Genomic DNA, 25,178 nt, shown 5'->3' with positions numbered 1-25,178 from the left:
ATTTTCTTTATAAATTACACATTTATGGTATTTTCTTATAGCAACAAAAAATAAAGATGGGGTGGAGAAATGTACTTATAAAAAGTATTTTTTTAAGTGAATGAGAAATTAGACATAATGTTTTTAAGTCTAGAGAAATTGAAAACATAGAGCACAGCACATCGGATAAATTCAATAAATATCTTAAGAATCAGGGCCGGGCGCAGTGGCTCACACTTGTAATTCCAGCACTTTGGGAGGCCGAGGCAGGTGGATCACGAGGTCAGGAGATCGAGACCACGGTGCAACCCCGTTTCTACTAAAAATACAAAAAATTAGCCAGACGTGGTGGCGGGCACCTGTAGTCCCAACTACTCAGAGAGGCTGAGGCAGGAGAATGGTGTGAACCCGGGAGGCAGAGCTTGCAGTGAGCCGAGATTGCGCCACTGCACTCCAGCCTGGGCGACAGAGCGAGACTCCGTCTCAAAAAAAAAAAAAAAAAAAAAAAAAAAAGAGCAAAACAACATGCAGATGGCTGATTAGCAATAGTTTCAGTAGGCAGATTTTGATTAAAATAAAGAAAAACTTTTTAATAATTAAACCTCTCCTGAAAACATTATGACTTTATGAGGTAACAAGGTAACAAGTACAGCCTTCTGAAAGCATAAACAGAGTTTAAATCATCACCCATTACTTAACTAGCAGAGGAGTTTGTTTGAATAGGCATTTGGACTAGGAGACTTCTAAAGATTTTGTCAGATTTGTGATTCCATTATTTGTTAATTAAGTCCTTTTCCATTCTAAAGCAATTTCTGTGATTTTTCTGATTGTGGTAGACTTCACAATTATACTGATATAAAACACATTACCATCTACTTTCTGGCTCCTAGTAAATTACTATTCACTTAAGTGTTATCTCTGAGTCCTAAAGTGTTAACAGACCTACCAAATCACGTGAGGACTCTCCCCTTCCCGCACACCCCAACAAGCTTAATTTTCTCTTGAATAGTTATCTCATTCTCTCATAACTTTCATATAATTTCAAACTCTCTAAAACACACCCAAGAAGGGAACTGAAGGACAGGAAGGGATTATATATTTTTTCCATGGTATATTCTCTTCTAATGGAGAAAAGCAATTAGGCAAAACAAGTTAAAAGCAAGCTAAGTTTTTTCTTCTTGAGCAGTGTAGAACAAAAGGCTTTATCTGATTTATGCTAAAACTAGTTCATTGTAAGCAGGATCTTAATACCCTAATCAAGGAAATTTAAAAATAAATTAAAGAAAACATCTCGCCTTTGTTACTTAGAGGCAAAAATTATCACAAAATTATTTCCTGGTCAGCATTCTTAGACTAGCCGCAGGTATTTTTTTTCTTGAATTAAGAATAATGAAAATCACCATAAAATGAAATAAAAAAAATGTATCACAAAAATATTTTGCAATTCTCTTTCTGCCCCCTCCCATTTTACTTCCTTTCTCAACATTTCGGATTTAATGAGCTTTAAAAATATGTATACAAAGGATAAATGTCTTTGACTTTTTTTATCTTTCCTCCACGTAGTTTGTGATTTAAAAAGTAGTTTCCTTTGAAAATTAATTTTATTTGACTCATCAGTAGACACCCAATACTCTGCCACATGTGCTACTATTGTGCATTCACTATTCCCTAGAAATACATTATGCACTTTACCGATATTCATATACTTCATCACCATAGCTAAATAGATTTTTAGATTTTACTATCTGCGTTTTACAAATGAGACAAATGAGTTTCGGAGAGGCCAAATAACTTTCCCAAAGCCACATAGCTGATACATCACGAATCTAGGGTCTAAATGTGGGTCTACTTAACTCCAGTCTCCATGATCCTCGGCTATGCTTGCGCAACAAGATGTCCTCAGTATCTCTCATGCACCAAGCTCTATCCTTGATTCAAAACTGAAAATATCAAAGCCCCTGCCTTCAAGGGTATCACATTCTAACAACAGTGACTGACCAATAATAAATGCAAGCCAGCTAAAGAACTTTGTAATAGAGGTAAATATTAGGTATAATGGTGTTCCTAAAAAAAGAATAATCCACTTTTCCTAGTTTGGAGTAGGAGTGCCAGTGTGCGCAGTGACTGAATATATACTGCTAACAGCTAATCTTTGACCAAAAAAGTAAGATTCAGTCTATCATTGGATTCTGCTTCCCCTATAACTCCAGGTAACAGCCATGCCAAATGTTCTAAGGGCTTCCTACTCTGCATACGTCTCACTGGGGCTAACTCAAGGGCTGGACAATGCCATCTGACAAGTTCCACTGACATTAAAAAATACTTGTCTGGTGTCTCCTATCATCAAATCCCTGCTTAAGAACAGATACATCAGTTAAAATTATGTGGCACTTTCAAATACTATCATCTTGATTTATTGCAACAGATGGGACCACTGAGAGATTTATCTTTGGCAAGGGGATAATTTTTGGATCCCCCTCAAATCACATGCAATATGTAACCATCTATGAATAGAGCTTCCCTAGACCCTAAAGTTGCCCTCTCAGGCTGCTGTCATTACCCTTTCACATCTATTTCTACTTGGAGAAATGAATAACACCTTGCTCTTGCAGTGACAACATTAGCATCTCGTTTTCTTGTCCCCATAGGAGCTTGGCCTTATCACCCTCATCACTCTCTCCCTGCTTTTTCTTGTATTCACACTAATCTTTCAACCACTTCCTTTATAGATTTTTTTTTAAATCTTACCATACATTTCCATATAATTTCTATACCTGAGTCTGTCATTTCTGAATGTCTAATAAGAATACTGTCTATTATTTTTAGTGGACTCCACGGATCAGATTTCTACCCCAAGAAAGCCTGAATTTTGTAGATACAGCATATTCCTGTTTTATTTTATGGTTCTTTCTCCACAATTTCCAGAAAAAAGGGTCATTATCATCATTCTTTTCCATTGCATCAGGATATATTTGTGGCAGATTTTAAATGTGAGCTCAGTATTTGCTGTTTAGCTATTCCTTGTCTGGATCCTTTTTCCACTGTCCATTATTGAGAAAGATCCTAAAACATTACAAAGTGTCCATAGATGGACATTACATAAAAAGTTTAAAAGTTGCCACATATTCAATTTGATTTTTGTTTTGTCTTTTTGTAAAGCACATGGTCTGAACTCTACACAATGAAAATTTTAATGACCTTTACAACAAGATTTGAAATTGCTCGGTGACATCTTTACTAATGTGAAAACTAACAATTTAGTTTCAGGGATGAAGGGGTAGATCTAATAGAATAACTATACTTTTTTTTTTCAGTCCTTTCACAATGGACCAACTTCTTTTAAAACAAGTTAATAATTATTCTTTTTATTATCAAAAAGTATTTCAATGCAGAAACAATATGAGGTGAGTTATCAAGTTGTACATGTCACTGCAAGGAAAAAACAAAAATCCTCACCGTGAAGATTAAGTCCTCAGCTTTTGGAGGGCAAAGGTCAAATCAATGAGTTGATAGCACTAGTCACAAAGTGACTGGGCATTAGATCTTCTGGGGGAAGGAGTGATCTCTTTTAAAGTACAGGATGCCAACCTGCCATAACCTAGTGAATAAAATCCTCTGTTAAGTTCCTTGAAAAATGTATATTTTAGAAAATGCATCCCAGGTGATTGTGGGAGTTCCTCAACTTCAGAATTTAGGGAAGCTCTATACATAGAGGGTTACATATTGCATGTGATTTAAGATGACACCAAAAATTATCCCCTTGCCAAAGATAAATCTCTCAGTGGTCCTGTCCTGTTGCAATAAATCAAGATGATAGTATTTGAAAGTGCCACATATTTTTAACTGATTTATCTGTCCTTACACAGGGAACTGATGACATGGGCCACTAGACAAGTATGTTTTAATGTGAGTGAAACATGTGAGTAACTGCTCTGGGCTGTCCCTCTGAGAACTACTAGGTCAGAACAGTAGTAATGATCTCAAGGATTGCACTGATGTTTGAGCGACTGTTCAGATGTTCTGACAGAGAAGTGAGCTACTTGAACAGGTTTGATTAAAGAGTGGTTCTCCTCTAATATAAGGGTTTCTCTCTATTCAGGGAATAACATGCTTAAAGTAGTTAAACAAAAAAAAGAAAAGAAAAGAAATAAACTGGGACCTAGCCTAATAACTGGCATTAGTTCTATAAATAATGAGGACAAATGCCAAACCAAAGGGTCCTCACATTCATCAGTCTAGGTGTTGGCTTTCTTTGGGATCAGTCAGCTTCTCTCTTCTTCCACCTCATTGGTCAGTGCAAATCCAACTGCTGTTTAAGACTCTTAACTTCAGCCAGTCCTCTGGAAAAGAATGCCACTGGTCACTGAAAGTACCGATGGGTCAGTGCAAATGCAACCACACGGCTGAGAAAACAACTCAAAACGCATTTCTGCTGATTGCCAGACACTGTATTGATGTAAACAGTAAACACCTGAAAGACAGCTGTTAAAAGCCATCACATCATTCTTTTAGGTCAGTATAGCATCAAACATTATCTGTTCACTGAGTTTAGAGGAAGATTTCCGGCAGATTTTTCTACTATCAATCTATGAAATCCTATGGCTAACTTGTGAACTAGGGTTTCTCTGTGAAATGGAATCACAATTGGACAATTTAGGGATTTCCATCCCTCCAGCAGCAGGTTAGCCCAATCTAAATTTGATTGTTTCCTTAAATGGAGTAATTTAATTTTCTCCAAATGTCTACAGACTTTATAGTGCCAAGTCAGAAAATGAAAAGGAACACTGGGTCAGTTTCCCAGGTAACTCAAGCCAAAGAATAAAATATTGCTTTGAAATTCCTTATAAAGCATAAGTTGTTTTAATTTTCTGAATTATCTTATTCATTGTCTCAGTAGTGTAATTGTATAGTCTATACCTGGGTTATGCAATAAAATAGTATTTTTAACATGAAAGAAAATACTAGTCTCAGTTCATAGTTCTGTGAATATCCCTGCATTTTACTTGTTTGAAAGTTAAACGAATAATTAATAGAGAGTACTTCAGCTGCTCCTATTCTGAATGGACTATCATGGGGTCGTAGGTACATGGCAAACAAGCCAAACAGAAAGGGAGAACTGCAGTTTTGTGCAACAGGCATTTATATAAGTAGGTATAATATGAATGCAAAAGAACACATCCTAAAAATGGTAGCTATTATTATCCATGTGGCTATATTTCTTAATATAAACCGTGAAAACATCCATTCTGAAAAGCTGTGCCTTTACACCACATGTAACAGTCCCACACAAAGCAGAATCTCCTTGGTGATTACTGTAATAATGACTAAGATTGAATGAAACCCTTTAGCTCTCACTCTCTTTTCGAAAGGACAAGTAATAGGACATACATTTTAAGCAAAATATGGCCTCAGACACTGTAGTGCTGTTGCTGCTTTTTAATTTGAAGATTTCCTACCATTGTAGTTCTTCAGCACAGGTTCTATGGCTTAGGACAGCCGGCTGTGGACCTGGACTCACTGATAAGTCATCTACTTGGACATACAACAACGCATCTGTGTGCTGAGAAAGAAAAATCAAATGCTTTTGGGTGTTTATGCCTACTTGATGATCTGAGAAGAATGAATCAATTTATATTTATGTTAGTGAAAGATAAGCTACATGACCATAAAATATAAGATCTACTTCATTTTTTGAAACTTTCCCTCACAAATTGCCAAAAGATCCTTCCCTGAAAACGTCACAATGAATCATGCTACTCAGAAGCCAAACTTCCAGGATCCTCTTTCTGTTACTTGTAAAGATGCAGAGACATGCAAAGATTAATTACTGTCCCTTTCTTAAAGAAATATTCATTTAAGACTGAGATAATTAGAAAAATGTGAAAAGAAACCTTTGACCATCAGTGGTTGTGAAAGTGGTTTTTAAATCTTTTCCAAAATTTCTAGAGGCCCCTTGCATTGGACAGGGAATGAGAAAGATAAAAAGTGTCAAATCTGAGGCCACTTGACCCACAATACAATACGAAAACTTTTTGTTTTCGTTGACTTTGTTTATCCATCATAGAAAGATTTACCTTGGAGCAAAAAGGAAAAAGGAATTTAAAAATTATTTTACTATGAGAAAGAAAAAATATCGAAAGTAAAACCCAAAGGAAACTTGACAAACTTGTTTAGCTAACCAGTCAGTTGATCATTAAACAAGAATTTATTGAGTATCTATTTGTGCCAGTCACTGCTCTAGGGACCCTTGAGACACATCAGGGCAGGGTAGAGATTTCTGCCTTCACCAGATTCCTTCCACTGGTGAAAGGAAGATAAATAAACAAAATAAAAGAGAATTTTTTTAAAGTATGTTAAAAGATAGTAATTTCTATGAAGAGAAACTAGATCATGGTATGGAAGTTCAGGAGAGGGCCAAATTGCAGTATTAAGCAGGGTGGTCGGTTTTAGTCTCCTTAACATTTTTAGCAAAATCTTGAAGTATGTGAGAATACTAGCCAATTATTTAAGTATTTCAAGATAATTATATGTTATTTTTCCAACATAGACACCTCAGAAATATATCTACTTAGCTTTACCTTGAAAATGTGGTATTCAGATAACTAGGTGTCAGCAGTCTCAACTATATATCATTCTATGAAGTCAATAGTGGGGCAAAACAGTAATTTACAAAAAAAGTTTCCTCTCATTGGTACCTCCGGTCCATGAAAAAATGTCTATCTCCCTGCCTCCTTCAACCAATAAATTTGCAACTGAAAACCAGCATTTTGCCAATGATTTCCTAGGGTTGCTCAAAGTGGAGGCAAGTCTATTTCAGCTTCATTACTGTATGTAAGATGAATGTTAAAGTGTAAAGAGTAACAGAGATATCTAAATAATTTTGATTGAGGATAATCAATATTTAATACTTTTTTGTACAAATGTTCTCTGTAGTACAGATCATCAGGACATTGGTGTCTAGTTAGTTCAACCAAAGACAATGCCAGAATCATAAATAATAGGGTATTAATATGATGGAAAGAAGATATTAAGATATTGATACTGCTTTTGTTAAACCTTTGGCAGATTACAGATCAATCAATTTAAAATTCATTTAATCCAAATGCACACGGTATCTTCTTCTTACTGTCACCATTAATAAAAAGCTTCTTCTATGCACTTTTGCAATTTGTCATGTAACATTACCCTCAGTAATTGAGTATTTTTATTAATCCATTATTACAGATCATAAGGTTTTGATATATGAGGCTAAATTGTTTACTCAAGGTCAGTAAGAAACAAATCTGGAATATGAACCCAGCTCTTATGACTTCAGGACTATTACCCATCAGTTATAAGGTGGAGTTTTACTCTCTCAAATGAAAATCTCGATAGTGAGAGACACCGCATCCTAGATAAAAACCTGTGAATGGTTTCCTTTATACTACCACTAAATTTATTGTCTAGGAATAAGAAGATGAAACTCTGTTTCATGATTATTAGTGTTTAACTGAAGAAAAATCTTTGCAGTCTCCTTAAGGTTGGCTATTCTATATTATAATAGTTATTTTGGTTCAAAGTTGTTACAAAGTTTTGCCTATCATAATAAGCATCATCACCTTTCATGTCTTATAACACAAAGAGTGACAATATTATATTATTATATTTTTAGATGATCTCTAATATTCTTCTCTGCTCCAAAATGTTATGATTCTAATTAAAGATTCAAATTACTCTAGTTTAAGAGCTAAACACTATGGAAAATTACATTGTTTTTTAACCACTGGCCAACATCATTTAGGAAATGGCCTCCTATCAAGCCTAAAAGTGTTGATGATGGCTGTTAAAAATCTAGAGTAACAAAAATACATATGCAAATGGATAAATAACATAAAGTAATTATTTTGGAGAAGAAATAATGTTTAACCTCCATTATGTCATAATTTGAAAGTTTTGCTATTTGCAACATATTTCAGTAAAATGCATCTAAGTTTCTATTCATACCACCTCATTTTTTAAACTATTAAACGACGGAGAGTCCTTTCTGTGCTGTTCTCTGAGAACAAGTTAGTCTACAACAAGTTGAGCAAAAGCCTTGTTTAGATGATCAGTTTTTCAATGTTATCATTGTTTAAGGAATGTATAATGACACAGAACACTTTGCTTCGCAGAGCCAGGGTTACAGAAATACAATCAAGCTGGGACTTTTATTAGTAATACATATAACAAGATTGGTTAAATCACAGCAAGAGATAATACATAAGCATATACTCTTCAATTAGTTTTTCTTGGTTCTACTCAGAGCTAATGAACATGTAAGCTAAAGATGAACTGCTAAATAAACAATGAATTCTAAATCGTCACATAGCCTTCTATGTATACTATATAGATAAAAGTAGGTATTTAATGTCTGCTTTTCTAAGGTGAAACTCTGGTCTTCCCACGGTCTGTGGCTGTGAGATAAGGGGATCCAGTATTGCAAGAGTAGAGATAACACAGTAGAAAATTTAAAAAAAAAAATCTTACTTCTTAGTTTGTATATGTACCAAACACAGGCATTTTAACAGTAAGGTTCTGTCAACATTCAGCAACTTTTCTGAACAGAAGACTTATTAGTATGAAGCTAAATGAGGAAATACAATTTAAGAATTTATACAGATGAAGATACATATCATATTTTAATAACCAAATTAGGTCTATATCAGAAATCACAGCAAAATATATTTTTAAAAGTATAAAACTAATATGCATTAGGATTTTAGTAATTGGAAGTTGTGCACTTCACAGACAAATTCGCTATATAGCAACACAGGACTCGAAAATGGTATAAAAATAAAAATCATGGAAACTGTGTGATCTGAATGTTGTATCTTTCCAAAATTGAGAAACTGAAATCCTAACCCACAAAATGATGGATTAGGAGAGGGGGATTTTGGGATTTGATTAGGTCCTGAGGGCAGAGCCTTTATGAATGGGATTACTGTTCTTATAAAAGACACTCCAGAGAGCTCTCTTGTTCCCTTTCAAGTGAGGACACAAAGAGAAGGTAGTGATCTACGAACCAGGAAGCAAAATCTCACTGGACACTGACTGTGTCAGCCCTTGGTCTTGGACTTCCCAGCCTCCAGACCTTTGAGAAATAAGTTTCTGTTACTTACAAGCTACCCAGTTTATGGTATTTTTACATAGCAGTCCAAATGGACTAAGACAAAGACAAAAGAAAATGTATTAAAAAAACACCAAATGCTTTATTCTTTTCTAAGTATTAATAATATCAAATCTATTTTAAGTTTAATAAAATATTAATTGTGGTATGACAGTATAGATAAAAATTTAAAGCACATGGTAATATCAGATATTACTCATCAATTAGTTAAGATGGAAGAGTTGTACACAGGTCTTACCAATTACAATTAGCTTTAACAATTAGTTTTGAGAAAAATCTATATTATTTTTATAAATTATACTAATTTAAGATCTACTCTTCACAAAGAGAATAAGGCTTATGCATTTTCAGAATGTGTAACTATATTCTTTTCAGTTCTACTTGTAATATTTTGCTCTTCTAGTAACATGAGAAGCCTGGATAATTAAACAATAAATGTCCATTTGACTCTTTAAAATGGACAATTGAAACCACCGCCCCCAAACAAATATATTTAAGTCATGAAAATGGCAAATTCAAGATACAATAAGAAAAATGTTCTGGAAATACAATGGTCAAAGAGAAAGACAAGCTTTCTGCCCTCATAGAGCTTACACTCTACCAGGAAAAGTTAACATTAAGTATAATCACAAATACAAATATATAATTACAATTATGATGACTTATGAAGGAAAAGTACAAGCCTCCAATCAAAGTGCCAACATTAGCTGATAATTATTAACTTGTGCTCCTGAGCTATTAACCAGCTATTATGGCTTGATTTTCATGTATAACATATTTTGACTTTTTTGTAATTTATATAGTCATTCATTTCTGACAAGCCATTAAAGTAAAATATAAATAAACAATCAAAGCAATTATTGGAATGAAGTGACCAGTTACACATACATAGGAAAAGAAACAAGAACAAAAGAGAAAAGACATACTTCATTCAAGGCAAACAGATAAACCTAAATTCTAAATAGAAAGGAGAATAAAATTAGCATTATCAATGATCCTAACAACAATATCATTGACAAATTTCAAGCCCCCAAAAAATGTGATCCAAATTTCATGAAGACCATTTGAATCCATCTACCCACAACCAGCAAAAGTAAGGCTGTCTTTGAATAACAGATCTTCAGCTGCCCCAAAGAAAACTATAATTCATTCAAAGTTTATTCTTAACCATATCCAGTTAAAGGTGACATATCTTTGTTTGGGGAATGTAAAAAACACAAGTAACAGATTGACTCTAAAGCTTGAAACAGGATGACTAATTAAAAATAGGAGGCTCTATGGCCTATGAGAAGAATGAGAAAACTTGTGTTTCATTCACTGTGATTCTGCCAGCCCATAGCAGTGGTCTCTAACATGTCTCCAGCTGACTTCGCCATTTTTGTCATGTACACATGATAAGGGATTTTGCAGTTTCCAAACCCTGAGTTGTTATGGAGCACAGAAGGATCAACATCAACTCTGTAAGGACACATCACAAAGCGAGACCAGTGCTTACCTCGAGAGAAAGGACTTGAGAGGAGGATGAAGAAGGTTATCAAAAGGCATGTTCTTTTTACATGTGTTAATTATTTTTTAATGAAATATATTCATCTATCACTGGACATTTAAAAAGTTAGAAAATATTTAAGAATTCATACAGAAGAAATCAAAATAATGAAGATGTTCTTGAATCTATTTTTTTCTAGTCTTTTTTTTCATAAAGAAAGACATTAATCCACAAAACTTCATTCCAGATCCCCTGAATTCACTACTCACACAAGAGAAAAGTGAGAAAACTGAGAAAATTGCTCCATGATTATATTGAGATATAAAAATTTAGGAAACTTAAGTTTACACTGTAAATCAGTTATATAAACTGGCCAGATTTAACCCCGATTTTATGCACGACTAAGATTTAACTCCACATAGGAAACTGCAATGTAAAGTTCCTAAATTATTTTTTCCAGATTTTTTTTTAATTCCTCCAACAGATGGCACAAGGTGGGGATATTCACATAAGAGAGACTTGGATTGATGTTATGTTTGCCTTTTTCTGAATTCCTACTTCACTTTGTACCACTCTCACAGCACTTCCATTCTGTCATTCATTCTAACTTGCCCACATGTTTTCATTTCCTTGTTATATGAACACTCTGTGGATGCCATGTCATAGTCATGATTGTATTTCTGCTCCAGAATATAGATTTGTTGAATTAATCTGCAATTAGAGAAGACTTACAATCACCTTTCTCATTTCTCTACACCTAATTAAACAATATGAAATGGGTACCAATCTGATTTGCAAAATACTCAAGTCCATCTAAAAATCTTCTCTCTCCATTTAACAGCAAAAAGCTTACTCGTCCCAATAATAGAAGAAGAATGCAATGAAAAAAACAATTTCCTGTCCTCTGTGTCTTTGTGCTGATTGAGGAACAAAATCTGATGAAAACTGGTGAAGTTAAAATATAATGTTTGACACACATGCCAACAGAAAATATTTAAGACTGACATAGAAAAACTGAAAAAAGTTAAGTGACACTTAACATTAAGTACACCAAAACAAATATCAGCTGAGTATAAACATGAACTATTCCACATGTAGAAAATGGTTGTATAATTAAAAAATTATTTTAAGAGTTACTTTTTCACAAAATAACAAATATAGGAGTGTATATACTTAGAAATTACGTATTTATACATGCATCCATACAAATCCACATATGCATATATACAAACACATATACATATACTTTACTCAGCCAGTAAGATAAAATATATTCTTCCCCCTATGCCATCCTAAGTCCACAAACTAAAGAACATGATGAGAAATGCCCACTTAAGAGAAGGCAGTGGATGAGATTTTGGCCTCAAGTGAAAACGTTTAGAAAGCACTCAAAATGGTACACAAAACCTCTGAAATAATTGATACATACTGTCATTTGCATAGCTGCTAGAGGCTTAATATGAGATTAAATTATGTTATTGAAAATAGCAGCCAAAACCAAAACTGTGATAATCTATGTTGTTGGATCAAAGTATTCAAACAGCATTTGTTTCTAAAGCTCTATTTTACACATTTAAAATTGATATCATTTCTTACATATTGCCTGGCTTATGTTCAGGTGCTTTTTCAAGCAGAAAAGTTTTCCTGCTAGATGACACAAACATAAAGGTGTAGAACTGTGAACTGTGGTCCCAATTCACCAGATTAACACTGAGAACATAGGAAAGAATAAAGATATTCCTGCATTTAAACTAATAATAATAATTAAAAATAGAAACTAAATAGAAACATTCACTAACACACAGTTAAAAATGGTTGATTTACAGACTATTCTATATGTTTGCCACAGCTGCATACCACTTACTTCCTTTTAATGACAACATTAAACACAATGAAGATGGTTTTAAATGGCAAATTACACATGCTTCTGGATTTTGCACCAATACCATCAAAGAGTACACATGCCTGACTTACCAAGCAATGCAGGAATGCATAGCTAGTTGATAATGTCCTTAAAACAAAGTTAGTATGCATAAAGAGAAATGTCTTGCTCCTCTGTTTGTCTCTTTCTTAATACTGCCTTTTTAGGTTACTACAGTGTTCATGTGCATAAATGACATCTAGCAGACAACAAGGTGATGCACCCACAGCAGTACCATTTCAGTGGTGCACATGCTTAGACTTATGTCTCAATATAGAATGGCTGGGGCAGCTGTGCTCCAGAGCTGAATGTTTGAAGATCACATATTAACAGTCCCTACACTTACTTAAGTACCATTAAATGATACTGCAGAAACTGACACCAAAACCTATAGCTAATTTCTAAATATACTAATTATGTGAGCACCTGACATGAAAAAGATCACTCTAAAGAGAAAAAAAAGGGTGGGGGTGAAAACAGAAACATATTGATGGATTTTTCTTACCTTATATTTATAAAATATTTATTAACACATATACCTACCTCCCAGTGCCCATTACCAATGCCAAAAGGTCTAAATACATTTATGTTACATTTATGTAACTCAGACACACTGTAATTCATACAGATGATACTAAGAAGAAATAAAATAATGTAATACCTTTACTTTTACCTATGGATTTGATGAAATGGGTCCATGAAGGAAGGGTTTCCAGACAAAGAGGATAAAGAGGAGAAAAACAACAATAAGAATTATGAACATATGCAAAGTCACTACTCTCTGAAAATTAAACAAGACATGAAAGTATAAACAAGGTCTTGAAGACAAATGGAGATGCAATCAGGACATGCTGGGAATTCTGCGTTTTTTGAAGGCAAGTACATGCAAAAAATTGAAAGGCCCATGCTCAGTTTTTAAAAGATCACACAAAAGAGAGACATACAATAAATCTATGTAGAGAAAGTATTGATTCTGTGGAACACTATACTCAGCATTCTAGAAAAGAGAAGCCAAAGATGTCTGCATGTTCCCAAACTGTCATGCATGGATGAAAAATGGACTTATTTTTTGGATACAGTGGTTTAAACTGAGGATCTTCTTTCAGACAGGAACTTCTGATGGTTGTCGGTTTTTCTTTACCATAACCACCCTTTACTGCATATGCTGATAAATATATAGAAATTTTCAATCACAATTTCTTATGTTTCATTTATTTGCAAATATTATAATGCAAGAAATGAAGGAAAATAAAAGCCACAGGAACAAACCAAAATCAAACGAACAAAGAAACGGAAGAAAAACACATGAAAAAATGTGAAAGAAAGATATGTATTTAATTTGCAGCCATATAATTTGCAAGCATTTGCCCATCCTTTGCAGTGATGGTTTGAAAGCAGCTACAGAACAAGAAAACACTGAAAGCAGAGTGGAAAAGGAACAGAGCCCATACCTTGGTCGCCCATCATCAGGTGCGCCAGACCTTGAAGGGAAACAAGAGCACAGTCAGCAATAAACAAGGGAGCATGGGAAGGCAGGGTTGTCACGGTGACAAAAATGTTCAGTGACAGACATCTCGTTTCCTATGAGACATGTCTGTATCACAGAGGCAAATCAAAACGCATTCTTTCAACCCCTGGTTGGAATGCTTTGGGGCAAAGTGTTCTAGAACTGCGTTTTAAACACTGGCATATGCTGCACTGTGTATTTCTTCCATGCATCAGTTGGAACAACCAAGAGCACAAGAGCATGACTTAAAATCCAACCAATCCCCTCAATATTACATCTGCCCTCTGTGCCCTTTAATGAGACTGTTTTGCATATTGCCCCCACAGGGCTCGTAATTCTTCAGTGATGAAATTACATTTTTTAAAACCCAATGGAATACCTGAAACATGGGCTGGGTCTGATCTTTTTCCCCTCATCAAAAAAAGAGCATTTTATAATTAAATGAAGAAAAAAAATTGTAGTCACATTGAAATGATAATGCAGAAATGTCTCCTTGTCTGACACATGTAGCGGCTGACTAGGCTCGTTCAAATACAAAACGATCATTAGACATGCAGTTGTAAAGTTAGAATTTACTACAGAAAAGGGTTTTTAAGAAACAATGGGTCAGCTGCAAATACGGTAAAGCAATTTTCCTCGGAGAACAAAATTATTTGAGATTTCACCTAAATATTTCTTAAATGCTGAACTCTAAGTTAGTGTAGAGATACATATTACAGATGTAATTTCATCAAGGAATTCTTTAAAGGACATTGAAATTCCTTTATTTAATTTATTTATTATTTCCTGCTTGACAATTCACTTCAAACTGAAGAGCACTCCTCTTCTAGAGAATACTACTAATATGCTTTCAAAAATTCTTTTGCTATTCAAGAAGTCACTTTTTACTGAAAGGCATAATTCCTAGCTTTTTATTTTAAATTCAGAAATAAAGCTATTTCTCTATCCATGTATATGTCTACAATATGGGAAAATGTTAGAGAAATACACATATATCAATTTTAATAAACCTGTATTTTCAATTCCCAGTGCTATTTCAGATATATTTGAAACTTTATTTGAGCTATATAACATTACACATCGGTTTCATCAGTATTTAAATTATCTGTGTTGTTTTCTTAAAATTTTAGGGGTATTCAAACATCTCTGTAGGCTAGATATAATTACAAATAATCATCTAATCACAATATAACATGAAAGTCATTAAACACAGTAGTGTGATGCCTCTGAACTGTAGCCTCTCTGTATTTTCTGAGTGATTTTAACAAAAAGTGCACATAGGCAGATTCAACAGCTTATGATCTATTGATAATTCACAGTGTTTTATATGCTGATAAATAGTAGCTTATTTGTCCAGGTTATATATTTTTTCATTTAATTTCACTTTTAAAACTACTATAGATATTTCCAAGTAACATTTTATAAGTTTTTATGGACTAAATGAGGAAACTGTATTGAAGATCTACCTTTCAGAAAATATAGTAGGTACTTCTAACGGTTTTGATGCTACATCAATAAGGATGGAAATTCACTAATCCCCAAAGAATTCACATTCTTCCTGCTAGACTTCCTACATATACTGTAAAGGTCATATTATAGATAGAGATATTAAAATTATGATTGAATAGACTTTATTACAATAGTTTATGGTCCTATATTCTAAAAATCTTATCATGGGATGAATGTGTGTGAAAAGAGAAAAGCATTCATGCTAATTAGGCTGATTTTAAAGCCTCTTGGAATGCAATAGGATTTTAAGAGAAAAGAAAAGCATTTCACAGGATGGATAAGGAAATGCAAAAGAAGTTGAAAAGATACCTTTAAAAAATAACTTTTAAACTCAGTTGACATGCACAATATAAATGAGACTGATTTTAAAAGATATTAGGCCTACAGGGTAATATATCATTTTTGTCAAGTATACACTCACATGCAATTAAAATTATAGTATACAAAAACAGAAGCCATATGTGGATACAACACTTGGAAAATAGTAATTTATGATTTCTTTTAAAGTTTTAATCTATTTTATTTAAATAACAAAACAGAAATGTTCAGCAGCTAAGCAATTATAATATTATCCATGTAAGAATCACAAATATAATGTTTACTCCTGCTACTGGTCAACTCTGTATTACCATGAAGTGTTCTTTCTTAGATACATGAAGTCTTGGTAACCTTAATGGCTATTTATCTGTAACCTGGGATAGGGAGTCTTTTTCTAAGAAATCCCTCATTCTATAGAAATGTACATTTACAGAATGACTATATTTCAAAATATGGTAGCTAAATAAAATATACTAAATGCTGTCTTCCCATATACAAATATTAGTAAATTAGTAAATTGTTTATGTAAGAACTGTTAATGCTGTGAATATATAAGTTGATAGAACATATATAAGTTGATAAAACCTTCCGTTTCACAATTCTTTTGTTATGCCTAGTTCTTTTTGCATGTTAACCCTTTGAATATTTGTTTGTAGCACACTGACTAATGCATTTAAGTTCTTAAAAAATGAGAATAATGAAATATGTTTTAATTTGCTGGATTCTACAGGAAAATATATAAGCTATATAACTTCTTCAAAATTCCTTGATAGAGATAATTTTTTATAAAAGAATGAATAAAATATTTGGCAGGCAAAAAATATTACAAATATACTTACCAGGAATCATATCGAAGTGCTGTATGCTTTCATTTCCACTGGCCAGTGGCTTAATTTTTAATCTAAATTTATGTCTCTTACTTATACTCAGTACTTTATTGCACTCTTTTTATACATCCAGTCATTTTAAACAAACCAATGGACTTGAAATGAGATAATGCTAAATTTTGCCAGAATAGAATAAATGATTTTGATAAAAAATGCAAAAAGGATCATGCACTGTCTTATGAAACTACAAAGAAATATTTTGTCTTTTAAAGTAAAAAAGCAGAATTGTATCATTTTTCTCATACAGAACACTGTAATAACTATTCTAAGGTTCATATAGGATGCTGAGGTCTATCAAGGGTTGGAGTTAAGCTTGAAAAAGTTTCATATACTTGGGATGGCACGGTTGAGAATGTATGTGTTCTGTATGAAAAGTGATACACAATCCAGAAACCAACAAATGTTCAGACAGAAGTTCAACTTACCGTCTAACTTCAAGATGTACCCTATTAGTACTAAGAAATAAAGGACAAATGAGAGTTGGAAAAATAAGGTAGAAAGCACCCACCTTCCACATTGTTGTCTTCTGAAAGCACATGACAAGGAGGGAGAGAAAAGGAAAAACATTCATTAAGCAGCATGCAGACTGGACCTTGCCTTTGCATGTCTTCCTCATGCAAGGCACCAAACACATCATGCAAGTGCTCCATCACTATCATTCAAAGGGGAAAACAAAATCACAGGGAAGCAGGTTCCCTCCCATTGGCAGCATCGATAGGAAGTGAGACAAACTTTCATAACACTGCCATGTCCTGTTTTAAAAAAAATCTTTCAACTGCTCAGTATAAAGCAAACATTGTTATTACACGTTGCTGGTGTGGTCTATCTAGGCAATTATTATTAAAAGCTTTTTTGTTTTCTTTTTAACAATTCTAAAAGGTTCTATTTCCACATACTGATTTGGCCTTAGATTTTAAGAAGTCTATTGGAAAGAGCTATGAAATTTCACTTAAAGATATTCCAGTTCTACCAAATATATTATCCATATGCCATTACCGCCTTTTAGTATTTCTAATACCTCAATTGCTTTCCTTAAAGAAAAACAACATAACTATATGGAACTAAAATCTGCAATTTATTTGGTTAATTTATAGCATATTAATATTTTATTGCAAATGAGAATAGTTTATTGGAATTTATAAAAATGCTAACTTTTAAAAACGTTAGGTAGAAAAAGTGATCATTGGAAGAGAAGTCCATTGGGAACTGTCCATTAGGCAAATTGGTTTGTCATGATTTAAAAACTTTGTACTTCTGTTGAGGATGTGAATATGAATTTGTTTGAGACAATGAAAACATTTAGCCCAATTTCTCTTATATTTCTATATATCTATAAAATACCTACATATTTTCATGTATTGTTAGTCATATTTCCATGTGTGTACCTACATGTATATGTATAAACATATATATCCAAGCAGATTTGTATTTCCTAAGATAATCAATATAAGTATATAAGGTTTAAAGTATTATTAGCACCTACTGGAAAATTCAAGTTCTATTTGACACTCGGGGCCTGGCATCCAGGCAAGAAATGGAAGGGAAAGCTGTCTTAGGGGACTAGGGCAAGAGCAAGGTTTCAGTACTTATCAAAAATGTTCTAATAGTAAACTCTACCCATGTTGACATTTTAGTCTCATCCTTATTTTTTGTTTAATTAATTGTACTTTATAAAGTCATCATTTGATCAAAAGTGTTTATAAACATGGCAACATGCAAGTATAGAAACTTGAAGGCAAAAACAACTAAGAATGTAACATTTTATTAGGTTCACCTAAAACCTTCTTAATTGGATAAAGTTACTAATGAATTAAAAATCAACAATTTTGTTTAAAACATTTCAGCTGAAAACTGAAGTATCAACACAGGCACATTTACTGATGTGGTGTTAGCACGTAACAGAAAATGGCTAGTGGCTAAATGTGGGTAATAACATCTTTACACAATACTTGGTTTTCCAGAGTTTATTTTTAAAGAAACAACAAAAAAAGTTTCAAATATTTGGTTTGTGATATTGACTTCTAGTTTGTTTTTGTTTGTTTTTTTGACTGCCAATTTATTAAATAAGGAATTAGGCTGAATTTGTTACTTTTCAGTGGTGACTTTGACGTTACACAAACACAAATATTAAAGTTTTGTTTTACTGCATTATATTGGACATAATACAGGGATATAAATTATTGTAATGTTTAAGATATACTTTACCTGTATATTAACTGCCCTTTGAAATTGTATCTTCTGTTTAAGATGCTTACTTCTTAACAAGATTATTTAATATGTATTGTAAAATAATAAAATCAGGGAATTTAGAGGACAGTCAAGTGCCAAGACAGTATGTCAATTGCTACAGCATTATTTAATTTCCGTAAAGATGGGAAAATATGGTCGTGAGGAGCAGTGCTTCCATAGAAATTTTGGTAAAGTATGGCCTAAAACTATGATTAAAAAAAGGAAAGAAAAGCAAACCAACAAAATGAAACAGGCCCAGGCCTGACACCAACTTTAGGAAAGTACTAAGTAGGGTATTATAAAGGGAGTTCAAGATCACTGATTCAGTCCTGACAGCAAGTTCTCCTTTCATGACCACAGGTACAATCCTAGGTTTTGCCATGGATCCTACTCTACCATCTAGCATTTTTGCTGAATTCTTATTCATAATGAGAACAAGCTTAATAATGGGAATTCCTGAATACAATCCAAGTCATGCTTAATGTGTAAACAAATTCTGACTCAACTAAATCCAGAAAAGTGGTCTGTCTCAGAAAATTTAGATTTAGAAAAAAAAATCTAAGTACTAGAATAAATGGGTGATATATTAACCACTGTTTAAAAAAACAATGATGATGATGATGATGAAGACAACTGGCTTGGAACAGACTTTCCTTCAGTTTCTGTATATTTTCAGATTCAAACTCAGAATAAAAATCCTCTTTCCTCTTCCATTCTACTCTATTCTGGTATCCATTTGCTAACTTTACATAATTTAAAACTTGTTAACCTAAAGAAAATCCCTACATTATTTCAGAATTTCGACATGATTATAAATGGTGGTAGCTCCAGCATTTAAAACCATTCTCCAGGTATTTTTTCCCTTCTCTTTCCTTTCCATTTTATTTCTGTACTAAATAATAAATGTCGAGTCAAAAAAGAATAGTTTATCTCCTCATAACAACTTTATCTTTGTAGATTCTTATACATACAAATGCTACTTTGCTTTTGAGCAGCAACAAGGACAGGTGATGAATTTTGGCATGCCACAGTGTACAGGTAAAGCAGCATATTTTGGTTTAGAGTAAGGTAGAAAGCAGTCCATCCGGCCTTACCTGTGGACACTGTCAAGTTAGGGAAAATCTCTTGGTTTGCAGAAAACCCTGGCTTCTTAATTCTGCTGACCTAATCCTTGCTGAGTAAATGAAGTGCGTCTCTTAATCATCAACTTTACTACGATGACCATGCCACCTATAAAGATCACACTCTTGTTTTCTTTTGATTGGAAAAATAATGAATATAGAGCTGTGAAAAAGATACTTTACATTTTATTTTTCTTTCAGATAAGATGGGCTTCTCTCACAAAGATGGGAATTGGGCACCAGAATATCAATCATGCTATGAATAATGGCTGTGTGCTGACAAGGCGGCAAGCAACAGCCTGTTTTAAAATCACTGTAAAAGAGCATCCCCACAAAATTTTTATCTTTGGCCCCCAGCTTGTAAGAATGCAAGGACAGTAATTTTAATTTATCATTCCAGTGTTCTTTGCACATACTCTTAAGTATATGGTTCTAGGAAAAGAAGTGAATACAAAAACAAATGTGCTTGTTTCAATATAAAGAAAATCATCACCAGCAAAAAATTAAAATTTGGAATAAAATATCACAAAAATCTCCTTTCTGTATAATCAGTGTTAAAGTTTGGCAATATGTAAGTCTTTCTCTAAATGTACAGACAGTGGTCCATTTAGTACTACAACTTACATTAAAAAATGGCCAATAGAAGCGTCCTGATATCACTTGGGCATTCCTTTACTTCTTTAATTTTTGGTTCCCTTCCTTCTCTGCTAGCTGCCTGTGACTGGCTCCCCTCATTTTCTTTGATTCCCTCTCTCCTCCATCAAAATTGCCACCACTGCGAGTAGCTTCTGTCCCAGATACAAGCACTCCAAGGTATGGCATATTACAGCAAAACTGGTGGTGGTAACAGGCAGTGGAAAGACAGATGAAGAATAAGATTCTGTTTCCTTCCTCCATACAAGGAGCTCGCTAACTTCTATCCACGTCTCTCTAGCCCATCACATTACTTCTCAAGCCTGTACTCCTCATTTTGGAGATCAAATGCCAGTACAGCAGAGCTTAGTTCCCATGGTGGCACAGGATGGAGCTTTGTTTGTTCTTTTGGTATTAGCAGTGAAAGCCTTTAAAAAACCTCAATAGTCTGGGAATGCTTCAAGCACTGGGAAATGGAGGAAATTACTGAGACTGTGGATTAAAGCAGCAGTCAGCTGAAGGAATAGAAATGTGGGCCAGAACCAAGAGGACGTTCAAAGAGAAAATCAAGCATAAAGGTCCATTATGGAGACTCAGGGAAGGAAAGAAATGGCCCTGGACAGGAATTGGGCTAATTTCAAACATGCTGTTTAACAGAGGACATCACCTCCTTTTTCAATCCCAGCTAAATAATATTCCTGGACACTCCCACCCAGATGCCTGGAGTCCTCATCCTAAGGAATATATGGAGTCAACTACAACAGCCAGTTTTTCTCCTTCTTCACTGCTCAGGAATAAAAAAAGTATCTCTAAACCGGATGCAGCAACACAGATGTTCCTGGCATCACACTAGAAACACTTAAAACAATTTCCCCCCAAAATACTTTGTTACAAAGACATGTGTGGTATTTAATTCAAAATGTTCTATCTTGTTAACGACAATTAAAAGAAAGAAGAGAAAAAGAGAAAGGGGTAAGGAGGAAGGAAAGCAAGAAAGCCTAAAGTTAACGCGATTTATAGTGATTAAGCTATTTGATGAACCTGATGAAATTTAATAACTGTTAGTCGACATATTATAATATAAATCGAATGACTCACATAAGCTATAATGAATTCAATTTCAAATTTTCATGAGGAACTGCTACAAGGATTTTAAAATTTGTTTTGCTTTGATAACCTCAGTTCTTCCCCAAGTCTAAATCTTGAGAGTTAACATATCAACATTCATTTTAATAGTTGGACTTGGGAAGGAACACTGAATTTAACAGTGACTGTAAACACGGGGACAAGCACAGTCTACAGTATGTGTGCTCACACCACCTATTTTTATTTTTTATTGCTGAGAAATGAATGCTTCTTGATACAGAATTGACAGATAACACTAAGCAGAGTGCTTATCACATACCCTCCCAACCAAGCTTAATCACTGTCACACAACTCTCCTAAGAAAGGTGGCTCAGGTGAGCAGTGCTTTCCTTTCTAAGAGTTTGACGTCATCATATTTTAGGATACAGAGCAAGAAAGCTCTTAGACTGAGTTTAAGAGAGTGAACTTACATACACCCTACCTACTTTCCCAACTTACCAACCCTTCTAGTGGTTATGTGGGTTTGACTTCTTTGTGAACAGATGGACAGCAGACATCCTTTAGCCTGTGTATTACCAGCAGAGAATATTCTGCAATGTGTTCTAGGTTTGCTATCATTAAGATGAAAAGTAGGTGAACTCCCACTAACAAGACTAATGGCCTTCATTTGAAAGAGCTGTCAAACACCTACTGGTATATAAATTTTTTTCACAATTTTTTTTCATCTTACTACAGAGATTTTTCAACTAAATATTAAAATACTCTTACTTTATTATTCTATACTTGGGTTCTTAGACATGTCCAAAACAAATCTATTTAATTTATCTAAGAAAAGGCAAAAATACTTTGTGATGAAATCAAAAACATGACTAAACTACATTGTAAAAACGAGTCTTAAGTTTGATGCTGAAAAATTATATTTACATGCAGTGAATAGAAAATAAATTTATATGATATGGCTGACCTGACAATTATACATTCTTTTTATATTGAAGAAAAAATGAAATTTTATATCAAAATAAGAATATTTTATATTGTTATCTTCACTTCAATAGGACCCTCACATATGTAACAAACAGCTTGGAAGGAAGCTATTCCTTGGAAGGAAAAATGCATGACATAATAAAAGGATTTGATTTTTCATTTCTTCAGAGCTCTTAGTTTTTCATTTCATATAGTGTTAAAAATTCACTGTATTTACATGTGTCAGTTTATGACTAAATTAATTTCAAAGTTTTATGAAAATCACTGAAAATTATTTTAAAAGGAATAGGCCATATTTAGCTAAATAAATTAGATCACACATTGAAATTTTCCAGGAGGCTCTCTGGATTGATTAAAATGTTACTTTTTTTTTTTTTTTTTTTCTGGAGATGGAGTCTCACTCTGTTGCCAAGGCTGGAGTGCAGTGTCACAGTGTTGGCTCACTGCAACCTCTGTCTCCTGGGTTCAAGCAATTCTCCTGCCTCAGCCTCCCAAGTAGCTGGGATTACAGGCGCCCACCACCATGCTCTGCTAATGTTTGCATTTTTTTAGTAGAGACAGGATTTCACCATGTTGGCCAGATGCCTGGCCATAAAATATTACTTATAATCAGGCTGACTATGGTGGTTCACACCTGTTATCCCAGTACTTTGGGAGGCCGAGGCAAGTGGATCACTTGGGGTCAGGAGTTCGAGACTAGCCTGGCTAACATGGTGAAACCCCATCTCTACTACAAATACAAAAATTGGCTGCGCATGGTGGCACATGCCTGTAATCCCAGCTACACAGGAGGCTGAGGAAGGAGAATCATCCTTCCTTCCTGCTCACTTTTGCTTTCCATTTGCATGGAATATCTTTTTCCACCTCTTTACGTTAAGTTTACGTGAGTCCTTATGTGTTAGGTCAATCTCTTGAAGACAGCAAATACTTGGTTGGTAGATTTTTATCTATTTTGCCATTCTGTATCTTTTAAGTGGAGCATTTAGGCCACTGACATCAATGTTAATATTGTATGTTCCCACTTACAAGTGGGAACTAAGCTATGAGGACACAAAGGCAAACATAATAGACTCTGGGGACTCAGGGGGAAGGGCAGGAGAAGAATAAGGGATACAAGAATACACATTAGGTACAGTGTACACTGCTCGGGTGATGGATGCACCAACGTCTCAGAAATCGCCACTAAAGAACTTATCCATGAAACCAAACACCACCTGTTCCCAAAAATCTATTGAAATAATTTTTAAAAAATAATGTGCTAGAAAAACACACACACAAAATATAACTACTGTTACCACTTTTTTTTCTTAACAGCAATAGAATAAATGAGTAGGAAGACTGTGAGAAGCCTGATTTCACAGATCCTGTTGCAAGAAGGCAGAAAAACCTCAGAGAAAAATACTATTTTCTTAATCGCATTTATTTGTTGATTCTATAAAGTCTAAGAAACTTTAATACTGCTTAATTTCCTTTATTAAAGAAAAAAAAAAGTCTCCCAGTCCTCTTCTCTAGATTGTTAGAATAAATTGTTTCCTCAGGAAAAACAACAACAACAACAACAAACATACATTTAGAAAATCTTTTGTCCTACTTTAACAGCAAAATTAGGCCCAGGTTTATAAATGTGTTTACCCATGGGCATTCTAACCACTAGAAATCAAAGAAATAATTATTCCATAAATTTCTTGCTGTCTTTAAAATTTAAAGAAAAGCACTCATTTCATTCCGATCACATAAATTGTGCCTTCCTTTTTAAATATCTGAAACAAAATGACACTTTTGTTCAAAGCCAAATATTTTGATAGGTGAGACAATATATTATGAATTTGCCACATAAAATATATTTGCTTTTTTGTTGGAGTTATAAAATGCAAATCTGGTAAAAAATATTACTTACATTCCCCTTACATACTTGCTGTGTAGTAAATCTCCTGGGAACTGAGCAGCAAATTATAATTCTTTTGCAGGAAGAAAAATTAAATACTGTACAAACTGCAGTTCTCTTTGGGAAAAAAAGTGTTTTGTGTTACAGAGTAATAGGAAAATAGTTTGTTTATAGGTACAACCAATTATATACTTTTGAAGGTATTATATATGTAGTTATTTGAGTTAATGTCTAGTGGCTAAACTAAGCCCATATGAATACTGGTCATGTGGAAGAGAGAGCCACGAGCTTGATTAATCCATTCTATATCTGTTGATTTACTGATCCATAAAATCAAATCAACACAAATACAAATTTCTAGATACCCTAATGATTCCTTTTTAATGTTTTCCTGAAATGGTCATTCACTACTTAAGAAAACATGCTGAATAGAAAGAGAAATTTCCTTTTGTAACTCTAATATAGCACCTTAAAATGTTAATTCCATA

General features: G+C 33.9%; 1 protein-coding gene across 25 annotated transcripts in view; it reads right to left on the bottom strand.

Annotated features, from left to right (window-relative positions):
• Window positions 1-25,178, bottom strand: part of NRXN1 (neurexin 1) — a 1,136,968-nt gene that overhangs the window by 1,009,484 nt on the left and 102,306 nt on the right. For 8 of the 25 annotated variants that reach the window (XM_055242605.2, XM_055242606.2, XM_055242608.2 and 5 more), the window contains 3 exons: window positions 17,261-17,278; window positions 13,983-14,012; window positions 13,193-13,204 (listed from right to left, as the gene is read on the bottom strand). The exons of 7 other annotated variants lie outside the window; for them this stretch is intronic. In XM_055242605.2, the coding sequence (XP_055098580.1) occupies window positions 13,193-13,204; window positions 13,983-14,012; window positions 17,261-17,278 (60 nt within the window). Of the gene's footprint in view, window positions 1-497; window positions 10,583-13,192; window positions 13,205-13,982; window positions 14,013-17,260; window positions 17,279-25,178 lie in introns of those variants that run through there. 10 more of the 25 variants (XM_055242609.2, XM_063616868.1, XM_063616869.1 and 7 more) reach the window with 6 other exon arrangements.

Source organism: Symphalangus syndactylus, chromosome 14 (genome assembly GCF_028878055.3).
Source record: "Symphalangus syndactylus isolate Jambi chromosome 14, NHGRI_mSymSyn1-v2.1_pri, whole genome shotgun sequence".
Taxonomy (NCBI): Eukaryota; Metazoa; Chordata; class Mammalia; order Primates; family Hylobatidae; genus Symphalangus; species Symphalangus syndactylus.
The sequence above is the reverse complement of the archived record's forward strand: the minus strand, read 5'-3'. Positions and strand labels throughout refer to the sequence as shown.